Source organism: Eutrigla gurnardus, assembly GCF_963514095.1.
Source record: "Eutrigla gurnardus genome assembly, chromosome: 10".
NCBI classification, from domain to species: Eukaryota; Metazoa; Chordata; class Actinopteri; order Perciformes; family Triglidae; genus Eutrigla; species Eutrigla gurnardus.
This window is the reverse complement of record NC_139924.1, coordinates 18,091,647-18,114,630: the sequence shown is the minus strand read 5'-3', so window position 1 is coordinate 18,114,630 and position 22,984 is coordinate 18,091,647. Positions and strand designations below refer to the sequence as shown.

The following is a 22,984-nucleotide window of genomic DNA, read 5'->3' as shown; positions in this document are numbered from 1 at the left end:
TGAGCACGATTTATGACAAAATTTGACTACAGTTAATAGGTCTTCATTGCTTCCTCAGGATGAACTTCAACCTGCCAGGTGTCCTGTAACACACACTTAGAATGACATGAAAGTACATAACCTGTATGAGACTTAATTGCAGTTGAACCGTTGTCATTAGAGACATACCGAGAAGCTGTTTGTTGAATTTCTGGTTGCAGGGGCGAAGCGCGGTAAAAACCTGCATCGGTGTGATGGATTTAACCTTTGGAATAATTCAAAGCGATTACAGCAAATAATACCAAGTGGAATTGAAACGATTGCTATTTTATTAAGTGTATTTAAATACATAAACACACACTTGTATATAGTAAAAATGATTGTACACAAAGCTAAAAAAAAACAACAACTGCAAAACAAGCTTACCAAACATGCATTATTTACATCAGAAAAATACTGCACTTTTAATACGAAACAATAACAAATAAAAATAAATCTGTATAATTCAAAAAGTGAAACTCTTTAATTACAATTGTTTGCGAGGGAAGAAAGCGGAGTTGGAAGTGTATCGGTGACAGGCGGTTGAAGACAGTGTTATGTTAATGCAGGTCTAACATACTGATGGGGGTTCTCTTGCTAAGCCTGCGGGCTGAATAGGTCTGAGATTTTAAATGTTCAGCATTTGCCGTGGATCTTTAGCACAGGCTATGATTTATTCCCTCTGAGAATCTCTGACAGCTAAAAGTCGTTGTGGCCTTGTGGCAGCGAGCAGAGTCATTCTGACTCCTATGAAAGGAGGGGAAAAAAAGATCAGGGACGGCGGTTACATTATACATACAAACTATTTTAATCCAATTCAAAACAGCAGTTAAAAATACTGTTTTACATATATATCCGAAAAACCATATATTTTATACTTTATACACATTTCTACAGTATGATACAGTGTATGGCTTGGGAGAAATATTGATTTTTCAGATGGAAAAATAAAAAAATAAAAAAAACCGCAGGCTTTACTCGCCAAGTAACGAACACATTTGTGCCTTTTTAAAGCAGTGTGGACGAACTCCAAAGTAAACATAGAAGTGCTCTTCAAAAACTTTACAACTCTTTCTCCAAAAATGGCACTTGTAATCAAAAAATGACTGTAAAAATATACTTGCATTTGATAGTTATTTCATCAACACTTTAAACGCTTTCCTCAAGGCACTGTAGCCATTTAATATTATAGATTTGATTTTTCATACATGGATACATAGACACTACAGTAAGGCATATTTCCATATATTGGCACATGCACTATGCGAGGCAGCTTGGAGGTTCGGCGGTATGTTTGATCTGTCGCAGTTGCACAATAATGCAATGCAGTGATACGTGTTCTGACCTGACCTTGGATTTGACAGATTTACACTCCTTATACTTGGGACCTGCTCAAATACAGTTTTTATAGGCCAAATGTGTACCAGTGCAATAAGTGTCTATGCATTTTAGCTCTTGGAGTGGTAACTTTTCTCTTTCAATACACAAAGAAATAAAAAGGTTGCATTAGATCGGATCCCAACAATATGTTTCCAGTCAAATCCCTCAAGCGAATGGCTCTAAACACCACACAGGCTTTTTTACAGTGATCCTGAGGCACTATTTGTTTTCAGGTTACCATCAGTCTTTGGTTGTTTTTTTGTTTTTTTGTTCTCGCTTAGCTGGCTGCATGAGTCTCTGACTGCATCAGGAGCGGCGGCTCTCGCTCCGATGCCTCGATCGCCGCGGCTGGATTTTGAGTTTCTGAACTGAGGTCTTGAGGTTCAAGCAGAGACGCCTCTCCCCCGTGAGCCAGCGCCACTGCCTTTGTCGCCCTCCTCATCCTGTCCTCTTCCTCCATCCTCATCCTCCGCTCTTCGGCTTCTATCTCCTCCGTGGTGGGGATGGAGTTCTTCTTGGGTCTCCCCTTGGGCTTAGTCGGGGCCTCATGACCTCCTTTGAGCACCTAGAATAACAACACAGATAATCTCAGTCCACTGGTAATAAATTACAGCAGTGGAAAGGCAGTGCTTGCTATTATAGTAATTAAGAGAAGATGTATTGCTGCTGGCTGGCCCGGGTACACTCATTTATCTCTAATGATTTCAGGTATTTATTTTTTTTTTGTTCTGAGTTTGTTGACTCTTTTACAAAAGTGTTTGCTCTCCCTGCCGTCGTCATTGCTCACACCACACCCTCTCTTCATGTCACACTGCTTCCTACTGTTTGCTTTCCTTCGTGTTACAATTCAAATGACTTTTTAAAGAATCACAGAAAATATATATATATTTTTTTTTACAGAAACCTGACCAGACCTGCCTGACTGCTGCGTCTCTTACCATTTTCTTCCATTTCATACGTCTGTTTTGGTACCATGTCTTCACCTGCAGCTGCGTGAGACCAAGTGACTGGGCCAAGTCTAACCTATAAAATCACAAACAAAACTGCACATTAGATGGATATTTCATATATATGCACAGATCACTGACATTGGCATTTTTAACCTGAAAATATACCATATTATTCACATACACTTTCAGCACTTTTCCCAAGAGCATCAGGTAGAATCTTGACACTTTTTTATTAAAACTTTTCCACCAAAGTATTTAGTGCAGCTTCATGCCTAGAGGTTGCCGGTATTGCAGGCACAGTACAGTATAAGACCTCTGTTAGACTCTGCCTGTGAATCGCACATCAAAGCGGATCTGCTAGTAGCTGCAGTTTGACACTGTACACCTGCAGCTCAGGAAACATTGCTCAAATTGAAACATCTGTACCGAGGTCAGTTAATCCAATCACAGCGCTTGTAGCCGGACCATTGGGGCTGTCGGAGAAAAACTCCGAATGCATCCACCACATGTGTCGATCCATGACTAATGGGGCTATTGGATGTGTGTGTAATGCGATCCATCAGGAAGGGACAGATAAAGTGAACAAGGCATCCATTTGTAAAGGAAAGGAGCGGTTATCTGAGGTTTTTTTTTTTTTTTAATGAGATTTCCTCCTCTTGGTATTTAACAGTCAGATGAAGGGACTCTCACCCACCCCCCACCGCCAAGTGAAAGGAGATGACTTTCTTTGGATGGGAGAGTGAAAGGGAGAGTGTGAACAGAATCTAAAAAGCAGAGCGGTGACAAACTTCTGAGACTCTGGGGGATCCTCTGTACATAAAAGAGGTGTGTGTGTGTGTGTGTGTGGTGTGTGTGTGTGTGTGTGTGTGTGTGTGTGTGTGTGTGTGTGTGTCTGCAATTACTAAAACACCAGACGTACAGACAGTCAAGCTGCCTATCAAACTTCACGTACGTGCGTGCCCGAGTCTGTAGCAGTTCAACAACTGGAGGCAAGGAAAATTAATTGCACCCCTCTTATTTATGGTCATTAGTTCTCAATAGAGAGAAACCACACACATTTAAGTTCCTCCCTCCGGGCTGCTGCAAGACCGCCATTTTGTTCCATTTTCACACCTTTCACAAGGGTTATCTTGGGTCTAGCCTAAAGCCTTTTTTTCATGATGATGATGATGATGATGACTGAGGATTATTGAGACCCAAATTATTAAAATAGAAGCTGCATAAAATCATTACTGCTCTATGATATGAATAATTAAATATATATTTATATCATATATATAATATAATATATTTAAAACTATTATATAACATTTATTTTTTGCTTTAGGTTTGTGTCGCCCCGCGCATAAAAACCACAGAGGTTTCCAAGCCAAGAACGATGAGAGAAAATAAAAGTTATCTTTGGATCATAACAAACCGGCAGCAAAGTGGGGAGCATGCCACACCTTTGATGAGGGGCTTTAAAAGGGGATTTTCTCCGTTTTCCACCAGCTGGGTATTTAATTAATTTTCAACACAGAATCAGATATTTCAATCGGGACGCAGCATTTTGGCACACAGCCTTTTCATAAGGTGGTTGGTTTTGATCACCCAGTTGTGCTCAGCCTCGGCACTTCTGCTTTAAGATGAGGCATGGCACCTTTCCAATGGCTGCAGGCAAGCTAAGATCTGTTAACGCATCGTGGGAGTTTTCCACCCATGGAGCCCATGTAAATGAGACGGCAAATAAATCAGGTTTTTCCAAATCTGCTTATGTCATTGTATGCGGTGTGGAACGCAGGTACATTACAGGGAGGATACAATGTGTGAGACTGAGTGTGTTTAGCTATTTGCATGTCTAAGATACTGTAGATGACGCCAGTTATTTTTAATCGCCACTGATTGGATGAGTCTACGTGGATGAGTAATCAGGGGGGGGAGTGTACAGACATCCAATCTCTGCTTGATGCAAAGGTTCACAAGCAGTTTGAAATTCCTCCTGTGCATGTAAAGGAAAGCTTTTTTTTCTTTTTTCTTTTTTACAACATGCATGGTTCAATACTACTCTGGGTTATAATGGAAAAGCAGCCTGCAGGCCAAATATAAAAGTGAGGCGCACAATAAAACTGGAAAATACAGCCTGACCTCAGGTCAGGTCCCAAAAATGACCCCTGAATGGAACTCAAGACACAGATATTAACATGGATATTACTTCATCTTATTATCGCAATGGACTTTATATACACCTGCACATGTGCAAAATGATTGGTAGTAAATCAATGTAAAACATTTTCGTTTGCTTGCGTTGGCATCCCTCCCTGCTCTCTTGAATAAGGGGCCTTTTTTTTTTTTTTTTTGCTGTTCGAGGGCTCGGATTAAAACGTTACTCTTGTCTCGACTAGATTGCTGAGGTAATGCTCTGGCTTAGACAAATTCACATTACATGAGACATTCCCCCCACAGGATAAATCAAAAAATGCTGATGTTGGGTTAACCACCACTTGATAATTGCAGTTGCGGCTTTGTGAATGTGCATGTGCATGTACCGTGCTTTCAAAATGCAAACCACCAGGTATGCAGGTTAATGAAATGTCGCTTCTATGACTGATTGAAGTTGGGTTGACATTTAATAACTGGCATATTACCCTTTTACACACCACTGGTTCGGCTGCTTTTATGTATGCTTTTATGTTTTGTGGTAGCTGCGAGGTGAGGAGGCGTGAGTTATATATTTATTCATATACATACAGGAACATCTGTGCTGAGTATGTGATGGAAGACCCAGATCCAGACTGATAAACTGGTGATGGCTAACCAAACGGACAGCAGTGTTTGAAAAATACCAAGGGCTGAAAGAGGAGCTAGAAGAGATATGTGGAGAGTCAAGGTACTGGTGGTTCTGGGCCCCCCAAACTGGGTCAGTGGCTCCAGCAGATTCAAGGATCAACATCTGAGATTTCTGTCCAGGTAACACAGAACAGCTTAGATACTGAAGAACCCTCAGGCCTCTGGTAGAGGTGCCGAGCTTGAAGGAGGAAACACAAGACTACCTATCCAATTAAAAGTGATTTTCCCAACGGCACTGACCTATCGGGCGTGGACAGGTACTTCTGCTTCTGGAACTTCTTCTCCAGGCCCATCAGCTGCAGCTCGGTGAAGATGGTGCGGCTGCGGCGGGGCTTCTTCAGGCGAGGTGTGCAGCGCTCCGTGTCCGACTCGCTGCTGATGCTGAGCGGCGTCTGGCTGGGCGAGGGCTCGGAGCCTCGCGGCTGCTGCGGGGAGAGCAGGTGCGAGGGGACCCCGCCCGGAGAGGAGGGCTGGGGGAGTTGGAGGGGCAGGTTGGGGGGCTGCCGCGTGATCACAGAGAGGAGAGGGTAGGCACGTAGTGACGAGGAGCCTGGGAGAGCAGAGACAGTGCGTCAGACGACAGAAAAGGAGAAATGCAGAAAGGAAGATTAGATTTTGAATCACTGTGAGTTTTTAGTGAGCTCTTATCACCTCGGTTGCACCATTATCGACCGCCTGTAATTGCTTAAGACAGGTTGGTTTTTAATTGCCCTGCGTTCGCTGTGAAAAGTGTTTTGCTTTTGACCTCCTCCATGTAGAGGGCTGCGATCCCAATGACGCAGCCTGTGTTTTACACCGCTCCTCTGAACCCTTCGAATGAATGATTATTTTTCAGAGGTTGTTAAATAGTAACTGGCTTCCCAATACAAAACCACACGAACACACACGCACGCACACACACACACACAGAGGCTGACAGAATGATGTACGCACACACACACAGACACATGCAGACACCGAATGAACTGTAATAAAAAATCCCCAAAAAGACTAAATCAAATGCTGTTCAGCCAATAAACTTTTCTCTTTCACTCTTGTGCGCGCACACACACACACACACACACACACACACACACACACACACACACACACACACACACACACACACACACATTTCTGCTCTTTATCAGCACAGACAGAAGCAGCAAGACGCCAGAATCAATAAAAAGAAACACTTGTCTGGAGCCAAGATGGGAGGGAAGGAGACCAGGAGGTTGACTGAGAGGATGCACTGGGTCAACCAAAGAGAATATAATATCTGCCTGGAAAATCCTTACAGCTTCAAATATAAAACCAATCTCTTCACCAAAAATTTACAAGCCAACGGAGCACAGAGCATTGGGATTATGGGAGTGGAGATGGATGATAGGGAGATAAAAGGATGCAACGGAGCAGAGGATATAGGAGGTTGCCACACACCAACACACACAGATCCACCACAGAAAACCAAGCGCAGGCACACTGTGTCTTTAATCTCCTCATCAACCACAACAGACGGCCGAGACGCGGACACTGACGCCCAAAAGACGTTTTATTTTTATGTTTTATTGCTGTTCTTTTATTTATTTTACTTTGCGGTCCAGTAAGAGAATACGGAGTTCAGTACGAGAAGAAGAAAAGATGAGGAAATTACTTTCTGAGGAAGATGACTCGCAAATACAAAGAAGACTACTCAAGAAGAAGGTGCTGGATGTCTCCTAGTATAGTAAGGTCATGAGTTCGGAGGCGTTATATACTACGCACAAATTCACAATAACCCCCATAGACGTACATGTAGGCACAGTTGCTCCTCTCACACACACACACACACACACACACACACACACACCCACACACACAGCAGACACGGCCTTGGGCTCATCATGACATCATGGTTAAGGTGCTGAGATCATCACTAATCCTCCAACATGAGATTGCTGCTATTGCAACAAGTCTAGACAAGAGGACCCCTTCTCTCTCGTCGTACGCTCCCGCTCTCTGTTTATACCTTTCCATTTATTACTGCGCTCCGCTTTTCCCTCTGTAAATCAGGTGTGTAAACGTTAGATTACCGGCGAATCGCCTGATTTTAATGTTCAAGCTCCCCTTTGGGAGGATTTCACATGAAATTAGGTACAAAAGTGAATTGTCTTTCTGAATAAGGTGTGGGGGGGCGATCTCGTTTTGTCTTCTCGAGGAAAGCGGAGGAAATCTCTTGTCAACAGAGAGCTTGAAGTTGTCTCCGGACAGTCCCTCAGCAGGAGACAGAGAGGGGGAAAGAAAGGGAGAGAGAGCGAGCAAAGGGGGGGAATGTCAGCCGCAGTGACTTTCCACTGACAGCGAAGCCGCCTCTCTGACATGTTGTTGACAAGTGCCAGTGCCCTGTCAATAGTCTACAAATAAACTGTTTGAGTAGCTGTAAGAGAGCAGCTCCGCCCCATGCAAAAAGCACACTGATACTCTTGATAATCACAGTCGGAATGTATGGACGGGCACAAGTGCTTATGGTGGCCCTTACAGAAGACATACCTGCTAAGAATAGATCAAATCGAGCCGTTTGATAGAGGCATTCATTTTAATACCAACAATTTGCTCTATTGATCGTGTAGTTATTATGACATATGTCTTATTGAATGACTCATATCTCTTGCATCGGCCTGCTCCCTATCATAACATCTTGTTTTTTTTTTGTCAATGAGATGCTGAAATGGATGACTCATTGCTCAGCTATGACAAGTGCATGTGAACCTTTGCCATGTTTTGGGGTATAAACTGTCTGGTGACAGCTAGCTTGTTTTGTTTTTTTGGCCTTGCCCTTTTTGAGTGCAAACGCTCTCTGGGTGGGAAGGGCAACAGGCCGCACATCACCTTTTATCCATCCTGGCTCATTGCTTTGATTAGAATCGTTCACCTTCAGGACATGACAGATCGGCGCATTTGAATGCCAATTCTCAACCGATGTTATAGAAGGAAGGTGTCAAAAGCGTCTTGTTGAGTTTTGTTGTCATAGTATTTTCCCAGGCACACTGACTAACACGCACGCAAGCCAAGATTTACATTGAACATGAGGATTAACTATTTAATCTGAAACATGATCCACATGGGTCTCCCTGTGATGCTAAATCAGCTTGTACTACTTTACTTTTGGACCTGATTTATTACTGATCTTTTGTCGAGATAGAAAATGTGATGGCAGTTGTGCAGAAATGGTGGTGGTGGTGGTGGGGGGGGGGGGGGGGTTGACAGGTTGTCAAACATGATCCTTAACTGAAGATGCAACACGTGCGCGCCTGTTATCTCCATGTGTATGTGCAGCCACTTGCCCGTGTGTGTTGACATGGGTGTAATCGACCTTCTCAAGCAGGCTCTATGCTTAATGGGAAAAGTTATTGTCTGCAGCGGATTAGGGCTAAAGATGGGGATGAAAAGCCTTTTGCTCACCTGGATTTGTGTAAACCCTCAGCCAGAACCAGACCAGTATGCAGCGGCCTTTGGGCTGCACACACACACACACACACACACACACACACGCATTCCTGTTTTTTTTATTTGTTTTTTTTTATCATGCTGTCAAGTGAGATTACACCCACAGTTGAACTTAATCTCTCTCACGTCTTCCAGAAAGCACCACTAAAAGCCCTGCCCTTCTTCCCGCTGAGAGATGGGACTCCAAATGAAATATTGTAACCCGCCATTACGTCGTTGGCTGTTCAGCACCAGGTCAGGGCTCATTATCTCTGATCCGGCTGTAACTGACGAGTATTAGTCACTGCAACTGTACAAGCCTTATGGCCTGTATTTCATCTCGGGGCATGAATTCAAAAAAGGACTGAGAATTACAGTGAAGTGTCACGGCACAAAAAACAGGAAGACAATTACGCTGATTATGATGATTATGGCGGTATGTTGGAGTGGCGTACCGGTGATGAAGCAACACAGAACAAACAATTAATTTGTTGTCAACTCCTTTTCAGGGAGCATCATTGGCATTCAGCGGCATCCACTGGTAGCGGGGGGTTATAGCATCCCTTCCCTTTTGCACAGCGGAGAAGTCGACTTTCACCGCTGAGGGACCGCGCAGCAGCCAGTCGCCTCTCGACGGCCTAGGATCTGCACGCCTGCCAACTTCTATATCCAGCACTAAAAGCCATTGATGTTAGGGAATATACTGTGTCTCACACCCCCGCAGCTACAAATAAGTGGTGGGCACAGTGTTCTGATATGCAGGGCAGGTTACTCTATCCATCCGAACAGAGGGGTGCCAAAGCCCAGTCATAGTGCCCCCTCGCATACACCGATCCATATCAGAGGGATGAGGGAATCGCTTCCCCTATTTTTATCCACCCACCGCTGTCATCATCAAATTGCAGTGGCTATTATTTCAGACTTTAGAGCAATTATCCCTAATGGTTACTAGAGTGTGCCGAAGCCTTTTCGGTTGTTTGGATTCTTCTGGAATGAATCAGTGTAGATGTTTTCTTTTGACAAGACGGCATGCGCTGCAGCCAAGCCGAGCTTTGTCATAGGATTTTGGTCGTTTTCAGCAAGTCGCAGCCACGGCGAAGGCGCTGCAGGATCTGCCAGACCATCTATCACGTGGAGATCTAGATCGTTCTAAGCATCATAGTGAAAGGGACGGCAGAGGGAGCATTTCATGGGCGAGCGAAGATTGGGAGGAAAGCGGTTATCGTTTAAATGAATCAGCGTTTTAGTGTATTGATCGAATCAGTTGTTCTTTGTAGGTTTTTATTCTACATTTACTTCCGTATCAATCAAGATGAATCTGCAGTGTGCGGGATGATTTTATCTTTTATTTGTGCACAAATTTACTCCGTTCTAGGGCGCACACATTTCTGTGTCATAGCACATTAACGAGATGCAATCCTCCCATTTGCAAATATCCAGCAGCAAACTCATTATGTAAGGCCTTTTGGTTAAACACAATAACGGAGTTTTAACTGATTAACCACTTGGTTTCTACAAGATTAGCCACTTTCTTCTTTTGATGATCTGTTCGACTGCTACATTGGCCTTTTATGTGTAAGTAAAACAACCTATCAATTCAGTCATCCATCAGCTCAACAAAAGCCCTGAAGCATCACTGACATTCACTCTCATCTTTGATTTTCAACACTTCACTGCAGTGATTTATAATATTACCAACAAAGAAGCATCCATTCATTAACTGTGGCTAAGTTATTTATTTATTTATTTATTTGGAAGAAAAGAAAAACCAGAGAGCAAACCTATAATTCAAAATGATGGACATGATAAATTAAAGATGCGTTTTAATTGTCACAAATATTAAATCCCATATTCGCAGTTACATGGAATGGTAAATATGATTCTAAATAATTAATTAATTAATGAGCCCTACAACTTCATGTCATGTCATGTCATGTGAAAATATTGTCATAACACCAACATCACAGACAATACAGTGTAAATGCACATTTCCTGATACATGCAGCATTACAATGCATCACCTCTTTCTAATTTAAATAAAACATGAATTCATAATTAAATGGACCTCATGCGTAAAAGTGTCTAAATAGTTTCTAAAAAGCCTCGTCTCATTTCCCCACCAATCTTCAAATGCTAATATTGGCCCTTATTAGTTTCTTTCCTAATTATGAAAAAAGAAAAGTACAAGAACGAGGAAAACGGAGACATCTTACCCGAGCATGAATGAAGAGGCTTCGGCCGCACAACGAGCGAAGGGCACACTGAGTAGAGAGAAAGTTTCTCAAAATAATCACAAGTCTCTTTGGAGAGGATCTCGTCAATCATGAACGTCTTGTAGCGCCGCCTGGCAGCCTTCAGCTGCCCGGGGGAGGAGAGCCTCAACTCGGCTTGACAGTGCATGATCTGTCCCTGTGCGCCGTGCGCTATCTTGGCTGCACAATTACGCTTTATTCGCAAAAAAAAAAAAGAAGAAAAAAAGGTTGTGCGTGTTTAAGCGTGCGACTGCTGTAGTTCATGCGTTTCAATAATTCATTGCCTGTCTCTCGATATGCAGTTTAGCTTTCCCTGAAGTGCCGCTGGTGAAGCTCAGTAGCCTTCGACTCGAGCTGCGCGGAGCGCCACCGTGGTAATGATCTGACTGCGATGTGTGCGCACACCCACTGCTATATAAACCATCCCTGAACACATCTCTGCCGCTCCATGTAATCTCTCTCTCTCTCTCTCTCTCTCTCTCTCTCTCTCTCTCTCTCTCTCTGTGTCTCTCTCACACACACACACACACACACACACACACACACACAGTCATGCAGTCTACTGTACATACACACGACCAGCTCCCAAACACTCCCCCACCACCCAAAAAAGTGCGCTCGCTCTCTCTCTCTCTCTCTCTCTCTCTCTCTCTCTCTCTCTGATTTCTGGTAGTTGTACAGTTTGTTAATTCGGCTCTAAAACATGTCTGAATTGGGGTCATCTTTTCCAAATAAAACCCAATGCGCCTGTAATCCGTACACATGGGCCAGTCTGTGTTAAACCCGGTATTATTAACACATTTTCACATCAAATCAAAGGAACCTTTCTGGCTATTATTAATTACACGAGGTCAACTAACGTCCTGCCGCCTCTTCGTTTCAAACGCTTTATTTGCATGACTTGTCTTACTCGGTTTAGTAATTCAGCAATAGCCCAACTTGTTTTTATATTGACTTAAAGTGGTTAGCCTATTTATTTGATCCTTAATTCGCTTTAGACGTACAACACACAATCTAATCTATTCGATATTTGAATTTTAGACTCCCACTGGAAAATTAATGTCACATCCAACAGCGAATTAAAGCAAACAAGGAGTGAATAATCTTTTCCTCCTGTCTCTCTTTCTTTTTTCAGTGACTTCTTTTTCAGTTCTTAAGCCCTTGAACGTTTTGTGCTGTGGTGCCTGTTTAGTTGCATGACTAAGAATGGTATTAGCTGTCTAATCTTTGTTTTTCTTATCATTATCGGAATTAAATCGTTATACGATGTAGCGTTAAATACAATCATTATAAAAATTACATTTGCGGCAAAACAAGGGATTCCTTGTTGAAGCACTATAATTAATATATAAAACACAAATTAGAGGTTACAGAAAATTAGTCGAGCAGAAAGTCGGCCGCTAGGACAAAATATAGTAGCTAGTGGCATTTTCTTTACTGACTTGTCATGGAAAATGACAGTTATAATTTATCATTAATCAACATTTGCGTGCCCACGCGCGCATGGCGCAAAGGCACGCCGATAAAAGACACAATTGTTTCCCAAAAAAAAAAAAAAAAAGAAGCTTACCGCGGAACAAGAGCACCTGTTGTTCTTTTTCATGATCTGGTTTGGCACACAATACGTTTGATTGAAGATCAAATTATTATATATATTTTTTAATTATTTTATGAATAGCCTATTATTTTGTCAGTCAGATCAAACGGGCTATAAGAAAACGTAGCAGGCCGACGGGCTGATGACTGAAAGTGAATACCTCACATACCCGCGCCTCCACTTCTCCGAATCACAGATGCAAACTTGTTTTGTGCTTTTCCCGAGGTTTTGTTTTTCTGTAACTCTCCGTTTTAATTATGCTTTTATGATGGCAAAAAATATGATTTACTCCCTGAGGTGTTGCGGGTTTCAGCAGATAATTGTTTGAACGACTGAGGTGGCGTAATAAAATAGTTTGCTTTAAACTAACATAATTTAAGTTAAATAGAATGATCCATGTGAGGAAACCCAAGTACAGGAAAGGTTTCAAGTAACGTCGGTGTCCTAATATGGGAGGGTGGGGGGGGGGGGGGCGATCATCATCTAAAGAATTGGAAATAAAGTTAACTCGCTGGAGGCTTGTGCCTCCGAAGCCGCCGTGTGTTCAAAGTGCAGTAGGATTATGGAGGAGGAAATGTGGGAGCTCTGCATGGGAAAGCTCGGCTTCTTTTCAGTGGTTTGATGGCTTGATCAAAGAGGGGGAGATGAGAACAACTGCTGTGGAGCTATTTAACTTTTTTTGGGGGGGGGGGCAGATGGAAGCCACTGCAAAAAAAAACGGTGTTTAAGATTTTTACCATAAAACCGCAAACCCATTTTTTTTTGTTCTGTTAGATAACTTTATAATAAAATATCCTTTCATTATTTGGAATCGTGTCGTTTTTCACCAAAGAAAATGTGCGAAAATTTGTACACATGAGATAATTCAATATTTTCATTGTATTTAGAGGGGGGTGGAATTAAGATTCCGTGAACAGACAAACGCCACTCCAGACTAAATAAGGCCTGCAGACCGCATCCCGGCCGGGCCACCAAAGGCACCGATGAACCCAACAACCTGAGGCGGCGCAGAGATCCGGGGGAACCGCGGCTGCAGGCGTCTTGTCACGTCGCGGCTTCGCGTCGTGGGGCCGCTACAGAGAGGGAGGGGTCCCCGGGTGTTTGGAACTTGGAAGTGGATCATCTCAGCAGACACGCTTCTATAAAAGTCCACACAGCAGCGGCTACCGAGCGGCCCCTCTAATCCGCCCGCTCCAGGGCTGGAGACGCCAGGCAGATCAACCAATTAAAAGAGTTATGCCGCCGCCAGAAGCGTCAGAAAGGGCCTTTCCTAGTACTGACCGGCGGATACTCTCTATTAGAGCGATTCGGGAGCATCGGGATGCAATCCGACACGCGGCAGATTAAAAGGCAAGACGGAGCTTAGCGCAGAGGGGTTTGAAATGCACCTCCGCTTTTGGACACCGGGAGACTTACTGGAGGGGGATATAGGTGTCGATGCAGCGCGGGAGCAGCCGCCGGTGTCATAAGCGCTTTCGATGGGGGTAGATTATGACCTCAACACGGACATTAAGGGATTTGATCGTCACTTTGTCAGAAAGCAAGTCCGAACAGAGGTACTAATGCTGATTGCAACACGAGGGATGGGACGCATCCTTTCACATCTGGGGAAAAAAAACAACAACCCTGTTTTCAAAAGCGCAAGATAAACCTGAACATAATTGCATGCTTTGAAGCGAACAGGCACGGGTGTCAAATCCACGCAAATACTTGAAAGCATCCTAAATAGAAAGGTCAAACATAGGGGCTGATCGTGTGGCTCAGTTATATTTAACATCTTAATTGATCCAATAAAAAAACAAAACAACAAAAAAAAGGAAAAAGGACGCGCGTGGCGCCACCTGTAGATTACAGCACAAGCGTATTCGTTTTCACGCGGGCCATTTATAGGTGCAGATGGGGCCGTGTGCACGCATTACAGCATGTAGTGTACAATGTACAACAGCTCACTTAGTTCACTTAGTCGTGTACACAAAGAGCTGTAAATAGCATTCATGATCCGGAGCCAAGGGGCAGGAGTTTGTGGTGTGGCCAAAGTGAACAGACAATGCAACAATCAAATGAAAGGAGCTTTATAATAATGAAAATGTTCCATTTTAAAACAGTTGGTCTTACAGACTCGGAATTAAAAAAACGAAATAAAATAAAGCCCATTTTATAGAAAGAGCAAGGTCAACAGATCTAACATTGAGAAAAGACGGTGCTGTTGCCGTAAAAGTGGTGCTGGTGGAATCTTTAGCTGGAAATTCTGGAAATACTGAAAAGTACCTGAAGAATTTAAGAGAGCACCATTTACATTTTTTTTTTGCATAACATAAAAACTGTCTAATATTTTAAAATATATTTTTTAAAATACATGTTCTTTTTTTGTGTTTGTTTTCCAAAATGACATCTGATTCTTTTCTTCCCCCCTTGCTCTCGTTGATCCAGTTCAAAATAATTGTGACATCTGTGAGAAAAAGCTCACATGAAAGAAGTGTACAAATTTAAAAACGCCCTAGAAGTAAAAACAAAAATGGCTCTAAGGCATAAGTTATCAAATCTTCAAATAGGATCATGTACAAACAACCTGAGTATACATGTGAATCTGTCAAAATAATTAATGATACATTTTTTTTTTTTAGTAAGCTGTCCATAAATCTTCGAAGAAGTAAAGTCTTTACAGAAGTCTTTTACATCTCAGTACCGTCGCCATCTGTTATCCTGGTAGCCACGGTTGCTACCCTTATCTTCGTGATGTCTGTTGCCACCTCTGTTGTCATGGTGACGGTTGCCACTCCTGTCATTCTGGTGATAGTTGTCCCGGGTGTGGCCATGTTGGTGATGACGGCTGGGAGCTGGTTCATCTGCGTAGCGCGGATTTCTGCCGCCGCTGTTCATCTGCGACGTTTGCCGATAAGGGGCGTTGTTGTGTTGCCTGGAGCCCCCGCCGCCAGAATTTCCACCTGCGGGCGGCTGCCTCTGCAGAGGCTTGGAGAAGCTGCCATTTAACTGCTCAAGTTGCTGCATGTGGAGCCACATCATGTTGTTCACCTACGGATGAAGGAAAAGACTGATAGCACGACCTCCGCTTCATACTGCTCATTGAGCCAAAACCGTAAACTATTCCACCAAATTATACAGCATGGACATTTGTCATGAGGAACAGATGCACACTTCGGCTAATAACAAGTAAGAGCAGACCTGAACACGTCACACGTTACATGAAGTAATTCTGTCAGGACTGAGCAGTGCTGTGTCATTATTAAAGTATAAAAAGAAGGTTACCATGACATTCTTTTGCAGATTATCGGGAGATGAAAAGGACCTCTGCATTTGGGCCGGAGGAGAATATGGCGGAGAACTGAACTGGATCGGGGTCCTGTAAGAGATCAGCAAACCACGGTCAAATATTTAATCATTAAAAAAAAAGACAAGAACAACATAGTGTCAGGTGCACATTCCACATATTGACTACCATCCACTTATGGAAAATCTACGTTTGACTCCTTAAACTGTTTATTATTTAAAATTATCCTGAGTCAATGTTTTAATTAATTTTTCATGTGTTTATACATTTTGAACGATCGCTAGGAAGTTGTAAATTGAAAAAAGTTAACAAAACAAAAATCTTTGGTGCCGTCAGTACTTTGTTCAGCGACATAAATGAACAACACATAATTCATCCATCTAACTACATCTGCCAGACATTAGCACCGCTGCATCAACGGGGAAAAACTCAAGTTCATAGTCGTGCTGGATGCACCCTGCTGCTGTTGAAGTAATGAAACATTATTTTTCCAGTGGTAAGAGAGCAATGCCAATATCTGTGACGGAATATCTGATGAACAAGTCCATCAGCACGGATAGGAAACTAAATCCGACACATCCAATTCACGGGGGCTGGATTGAACTGCAAGTATTATTGCTATCAATGGATTGTTCACACCTTTCGCCTTAAAATGTGTTGCCTGGTGCAGATGTGCGTCTGTTTGCCAGCTCTCACTACACCTCATTGACTTTGATGGATTAATGCCACTTCATGTTGTTTTGATCAGCTGAACAGCAGCAGTCACAACATCTGTTTTGAGCTGCTAATGTGTTTTGAGCTTGTTATCCTCAGAGTCAAGAAATGTGATAATTCTCTTTACTTTTGTGGAGCTACAGGTGGTTAAGGAAGGTGATTTTTTTTTATGTAGGAGCGCAGTTCATAATTTAGTTTAAATTAAATTGTTGTTTCAGGTTGTTGTTTTATTTTTTTCAATCCAGGAAGTCAGTTATACTACTTTATATCACTTCTACTTGAACACGTTCACATAATTTAAGCGCTGCAAAATGCAACACTTGCAAATATAACAAACACTGTATACATTAGACTTGTCTGATACTGACTAAGTCTAAGTGTTCTAGCAAATGCTCTAACAGGCATTGCTGCATGAATTTTGGCATGAAACATGGAAAGGATTGCACACAGTCGTCTCTATGAGTAAATACACACCAGTCCAATCCTATTTCATGCCACATCTTTTGCCAGGGCTCCAATTTTTGTGCACATGGCACTGCCAAGAGCATGCAAAACGTACATGTCTTAGTAATATTCAATAAGGTGGATGCATCTATGGGAACAAATTCAACACACACACACACAAACTAAAATCTGGTACCAATTACAAACGTACAGTAATGCCATTCCTCACAAGTATTAACTACTGACCATCTAGGCTCAGAAGGCTCCATTCACAGCCCAAAAACAGGCATATATTGCCTTTAATGTTTATTATAGCGCCACATTCCATTATGTGGGTAAAATATTGCACAGATCATCCCACTCTGTTACATGCCTTCAAAACTTTATTAAAAAGTGTCTTTTATGTTATGAAGGAACAGTTCAAAGAAATGAACAAGTGTTATTATGACTAACACTAAAGTGACAATTAACATTAAACCATAATATAACACATAATTGAGAAACAGATTGCCCATTCCTCCCAGATAACTTGAAACAACCAGGCCTGTGGTGATGCCGTTACCACAACAACCAAACACAGATTTATTCGACTCCATGAGTCCACTCAGTGTGAGTAACCTGTGCTGCACCAGGAAACTTAAAAAGGGAAGCTCAAAGTTGAGATGAAATGCAAGTCTTTCGCAGTGAAAAATGTGATGACTGAGCAACTAAAGGCCACATGCTTGACTTTAAAATCACTGCGAAACCACCATAATGACATAAAAGGTCTCTCAAAGTTGAGACTACATATAGCAGAGATGGTAACAAGATTGTGTTTCTGGTGCTGCTAGGCAAACTGTCCATGAAAATGACTTACCTCTGGCCATGTGGATTTGGGGTATTTGCAGGACTAGTATTCTGCGAGTTCCCTGGACTGCTGCTATGACTGCTTCCTATGATGGGGCAAAGAGAGCAAAAAAAACAGTGCAAGAGTTAAGGGGAAATCGTTCACAGATTGAAAATGACTACCACACACACTGTGAGAGTACAATAACCTAATATACGTCACATTGTGTGATACATAAGGAACACATTCCATTGTATGAGAACATGACTATAACTGCCGTCATTTCCTACCTTGTCTGCTCTTCACTCAGATGCTACAGTAAAGCATTTTAGTACCATCCACAGTCAGAATGTCACATAATCTGACATGAAAATAATCATATCTTAACCTCTCATTCTATGTAAAGTGAGATTATTGAATGTCTGTTTAATCTCCATTTAACTTTCACATGGAATAATTCAAATCAAACTTAGATTTGCATGTACACAATACATAACGACGCACTGTTTAGAACATATTCTGAGTGTTGATGCATCACATTTTATGCCATTTATGTAAAGGGTGCACTTTTTTCCAAGACAGAAAATCAATGGGGTTAAGTGAAGATATAGACAGAAACACTGGTGTGTTTTCTTCAGTTGATTTTAACAGTGAGGTCAGACTTGTGTGACAGCATTTTATAAATTCATGGCATATCATCATTCATATAAAACGTGTTTCAAACATAGCGTTTAGAGACGGTGATGACAGGAATGCGTCGTACAAATACCCGAGTCTACAAACTGGGGCTAATTCTCAACACGTGTCTAACACTGGTAAGTGTGTATGTGCCAAGTAATGTTTGTCTACAATACAATTCGGTAATTCACCTGATCTGAACTGCACGTGAATAGTTCTCCCGTACAGCGACGTCCCGTTGATCAGTTGCATGGCATATGGCACGGAAACTTCGTGTTTGTAAACAGCAAAGCCAAATGTTTTCTGTTTCCCATCCAAATCTTTTGGAATCTTCGTTTTGATGAGAGGGCCCGCCTGCAAACACAAACAACTAGCGTTAATGAGGTAACGTTACCCTAACAACAACAACAACAACTGGCTAAAAGCTAAACCTAGCTGCCGTTAGCGATTCAATAACGGCTCGTGGAATTGTCCACAACAAATATTCATTTATAACATAAGGGTCCAAATGAGGGCACGTTTTCTTCTTCTTTTTTTAAAGCGCCCCCTTCACAATCGAACATTTGAAGCAATCGATTCTAGCAAGCTTTCGTTGTGTTAGCATGTTGCGCTTTAACCCCATGCTACATGCGCTAGCTATGTTTTAACATAACCGACATCACCTGTATAAACAGTTCGAACAAAAGCTCCTCCGTCACTCTTGTGTCCAAGTTCCTTATGAAGAGGGTTCGGTCTGTTTCCTCCTCTATTCCCATTGTATTGGAGCAGATACTGTCACTCTCAACCGATATAGATGCTAACGTATAGCGTACAAACAGCGCTCTACCAAATATAACCGGAAGGCCTAGTAGGCTCGTAAAGTGAAATGCCGTTCCACTTGAGCTTCCGTCGTGAACAGCGGGAACTTTACGACACATACGGTATGGTCCTCTTTGCTCGAAATGTTCTCCCTTTGCTTCGAAAATCACGAATTAAGTTTAGCTCTCGTAGCAGGGATGGGTGCAAACGTGTTCATTATAAGTGTTAAATATGAAATATTAAATATATGGTGACTTTGTGAACAGTGTTGTGTTCTTTGGGAGCAGCATAGGCCCAGGCTTAAGTAAAACAACACAGGAGAGTGTGTTCTGTCTGTGTTCCAAAACACATGACACTACCACACTATTTACTATGCCAGAAAAAGATAACGTTTGTCAAAATATATAGTATGTCAAACTGCTTCAAGTCACATGTTACAGTAGCCTATACCAGCCAGCATGCTTTTCTAGCTGATCTGACCCACAATTCTCTGCACACAGGTTGTGTGTAAAGTGTCCTAGAAAGGCACTATATACATTTAAGGTGCTGCTGTTATTATTATTATCATTATTATTATTAACTTTACCTGTACAACTACAATTTGAGATTCACTTAGAGATTTTATTTTGATTATCTATTTATCTATAGGTACAATGTTGGAACATTGTGGAAAAAATCAACACAATTTTCCCAGAATCCAAATGGACACTTCAAATTGCTTGTTTGTCTATTTGTAAAACATGCACAATGATAAAATAAAGAGAAAAGTAGGAATTGCTTTAGAATGTCTGGAAAGCTGTCTTGATAAATGACTCAAAGAATTAATCATTAAAATTGATGCCAATTCATTTTCTACCAATTGACTATTTGATAAATCAACTAATCACATTCATTCAACCGACTGCATGTAGTCTACATCATCCTTTGTGTCTTGCTTTCTCATTTTCATTCAGTTTCTTTCCTGACAATTAAGCAATTCCATTGTTTGGTAATATCTATCCAAATATGTGCATAGTTGCATAAAGTCGAGCTTAAACAGCATTTCAAGAGTATCTATCTTCCGTACTGTGAAATTTGATTTGATTATTTATAAGATTAGGTCATGACCTTCCCTGGCTCTGTGTAGAGCCAATGTTGCAGATTGATTGTTGGATGATATTATTGGTTGAAATTGGCTGGTGAGAGCGGATGGATGAAGAAAAAGATTGGATTTTGATATAAAAATACAAAGAAAAGTCCTTTTTTCGGGATATACTGTTAAATAGGTGCACAGTATGACCGGGGATGTGATTTAAAAGGGTTAAGGCATTTTTCATTTCAGCCCGACGTTAAGTTAGGGAGGTGGACGTGAGAGAATCTTTTTAAATGGCACACCTGCAAGCAGATTACAGTTACAGGACTTGCTAAACGCCATCTAATCCTGATTAAAGAACATTGATTTTCGGAGGAAGATGGGCTGATATCTGGGACACAAAATACATTTTGACACGTCATAGTAGCAAAAGCACAGGTGTTACAAACAACATTAGCCATGGCTCCATTCTATTGTGTCTCAGTAAGCCATGACAGCGTGACTGTCATTCAGCACGAATAATACGCCCCCTTTCATTCATTCTCATTATTTTTTTATGTTTTGTTTTCATATCTGTTTTTTTTTTTCTTGCGTTGCCCATACTTTACACTGCCTAGTAAGGCCAGGTGTGTCATTCTTCTCTTCTTTTCATTCTCTTCTCTTCCATGTCCTTGTTGCACACAGATGAGGTCTTTTCTTTTTCTTTTTTTTACTCTGTGGCTGGCTGATGGGGTCAGTGACTCAAGCACCTGGAACCAAGTGCCTGTGGTGGTTGTGACATCGGTGAGTGTGGCGGTCAAGCGAGCAGCATGAGAGGCTTGACTTCCATGCTAATAGGATGGACCACGACGTCTGTACTCCTTATTAATAAGATCAATTTAAACTAATGACTTTCTCCTTCATGCCTGGATTCTGGCCTGTCAAAGCTCAGGGAAGAGAAATCAGGATGGTGCGTGAACGGCAATCTGCATATTTAACTTTTCATGGTGTTTAATTTCTGAAAGTACAAAGTGCACTGCATAGCATTACAAAATAGTCTACACCTTGCAATCTCTATGACATATTTATTCCAGGCAAGGTGCTCTTTCCGTCACTTATATTTCTCACGTGGCAATAAACACTGCATTTTAAGACCAAAATCTTGGCTGTCATCCTGTCTTGTAGGACCTTTGCTGCTGTGCATGGTTGTTAACACTTGACGTCTTGGATGCATTGGCGCTTTCCCACAAATGGGTTATGATTTAAAATACTGCAAGGTTGCAATGGAAGCAGTAAAAAAGCCTGAACCATAAAACCACACCTGTGCAGTACACTATTTGATGACTAAAGCCCTTGAATCTATTTTTGGTCCCCCTACATTGCCATTACCCCATACATCTCCCTGATGTATTCCCTCCTCCCTTTTTATAACCATTGGAAGGAATTCAGGAGAGCGCTATGAAAGAGCTGTTCCACGGGACAAAGTAGGCTATAGTGTGGGAACGGGTGGGAGAGGGGTTAGTCAAATCGAAGACACAAATGGGCAGACCTGCTGAATCCGTAAATCCCTCATTACTGCCCACAGAAACTCACTGAATATATCATCATGTGTTTTTGCTTTGTCAATAAAGACGTGTTGCATTTGATTTCTTGCTAGATTTTTTAAAAAAGCAATTAAATAGCAACAAACCATCTGATTCATTACTCTACTGTATCCTGAGGCTTGACATTAGCTTTGCAACTATGCTGAAGAGACAGAAAAGTAGCAGCAGAGGGCAGCATTGATCCAGTGATCCTGGTTGTGCCAGCGCTGCATCAGTGGGGGCCTCTTCTCGGTGGGGTTGTCAGATGGTTGCTATGCACCATGGAAGGAAAATAAATGAAGAATTTAAAGATTTTGGTGGTTGTTGTTTTTTTTCATGTAGAGAAGGGAATTGGATTCCATTGTCATAGGAATATCTTCCTTTCATGTTTCTCTTTTTAGCCTGTAGTGTTCTTGAGGTTTCGTGTAACACGAGAGGGTGCTACATTAAGTAGGTAGTATTGTTGTTCATGAAACTATTTAAATTTTATTTGTATTTTTTAGTTTGAGCAGAGTTGCTGAGTGAAAGTCAGTGGTGCACAGAACAGATTAACATTACAGTACATGTACTCATATTGGAAATCATCAGGATTATGGTAATATTTGGACAGGCCTAATGCTAGTATCAGAACATTCCTGATCTTGTTTTCTGGTTTGCATACAATGTGTTATAATGTACAGTTGATGGAAAGATATGTATTATTATCATTTTAAATAGCACATGTGCATTCAACTGTTCATGTTGAACCCATTACTGTACTTTCACCTTATGATCCAAGAAGAGCTCTGCTCTGCCTTTTTAAACAAGTAGTGTTCCAGCAGAAAACCACTGTGCTCATTTATAGCAATTACAGAAACCCTTTCGGAGCCATATATGAAACAGCGGTATGCACTTAAGACACAAAACACATCACATCCAACACTCTGCATCATCAACATGAGAGGAGCAGTTTCCAGTTTATTTGATGATGTTTTTTTTTGGATGCCTGCACACAGGAATTGGCCACATTGTTTTAATTAATAGAGGAAGAAAGAAAGCATGACAAAATGGGAGCAATGCTCAAGGGCAAGATGGTAGCAAGCGTGCGTTCATGGAGGGAAGAAGTGACGGGGCCGGACCCCAGAAATAGGCCAC

At 41.8% G+C, this 22,984-nt stretch overlaps 2 protein-coding genes across 2 annotated transcripts; both read right to left on the bottom strand.

The window, feature by feature from the left end:
* Positions 1–804: 804 nt before the first annotated feature.
* On the bottom strand, positions 805–11,089 carry barx2 (BARX homeobox 2). The gene is made up of 4 exons (XM_084020219.1): positions 10,832–11,089; positions 5,415–5,724; positions 2,337–2,421; positions 805–1,963 (listed from the first exon to the last, which is right to left on the bottom strand). The coding sequence occupies exons 1-4, from the start codon at positions 11,016–11,018 to the stop codon at positions 1,676–1,678; spliced, it is 870 nt and encodes a 289-aa protein (XP_083876345.1). The 5' UTR covers positions 11,019–11,089; the 3' UTR covers positions 805–1,675.
* A 3,434-nt stretch (positions 11,090–14,523) lies between these two features.
* On the bottom strand, positions 14,524–19,262 carry rbm7 (RNA binding motif protein 7). The gene is made up of 5 exons (XM_084019579.1): positions 19,081–19,262; positions 18,610–18,772; positions 17,771–17,846; positions 15,735–15,828; positions 14,524–15,500 (listed from the first exon to the last, which is right to left on the bottom strand). The coding sequence occupies exons 1-5, from the start codon at positions 19,171–19,173 to the stop codon at positions 15,147–15,149; spliced, it is 780 nt and encodes a 259-aa protein (XP_083875705.1). The 5' UTR covers positions 19,174–19,262; the 3' UTR covers positions 14,524–15,146.
* Positions 19,263–22,984: the final 3,722 nt, after the last annotated feature.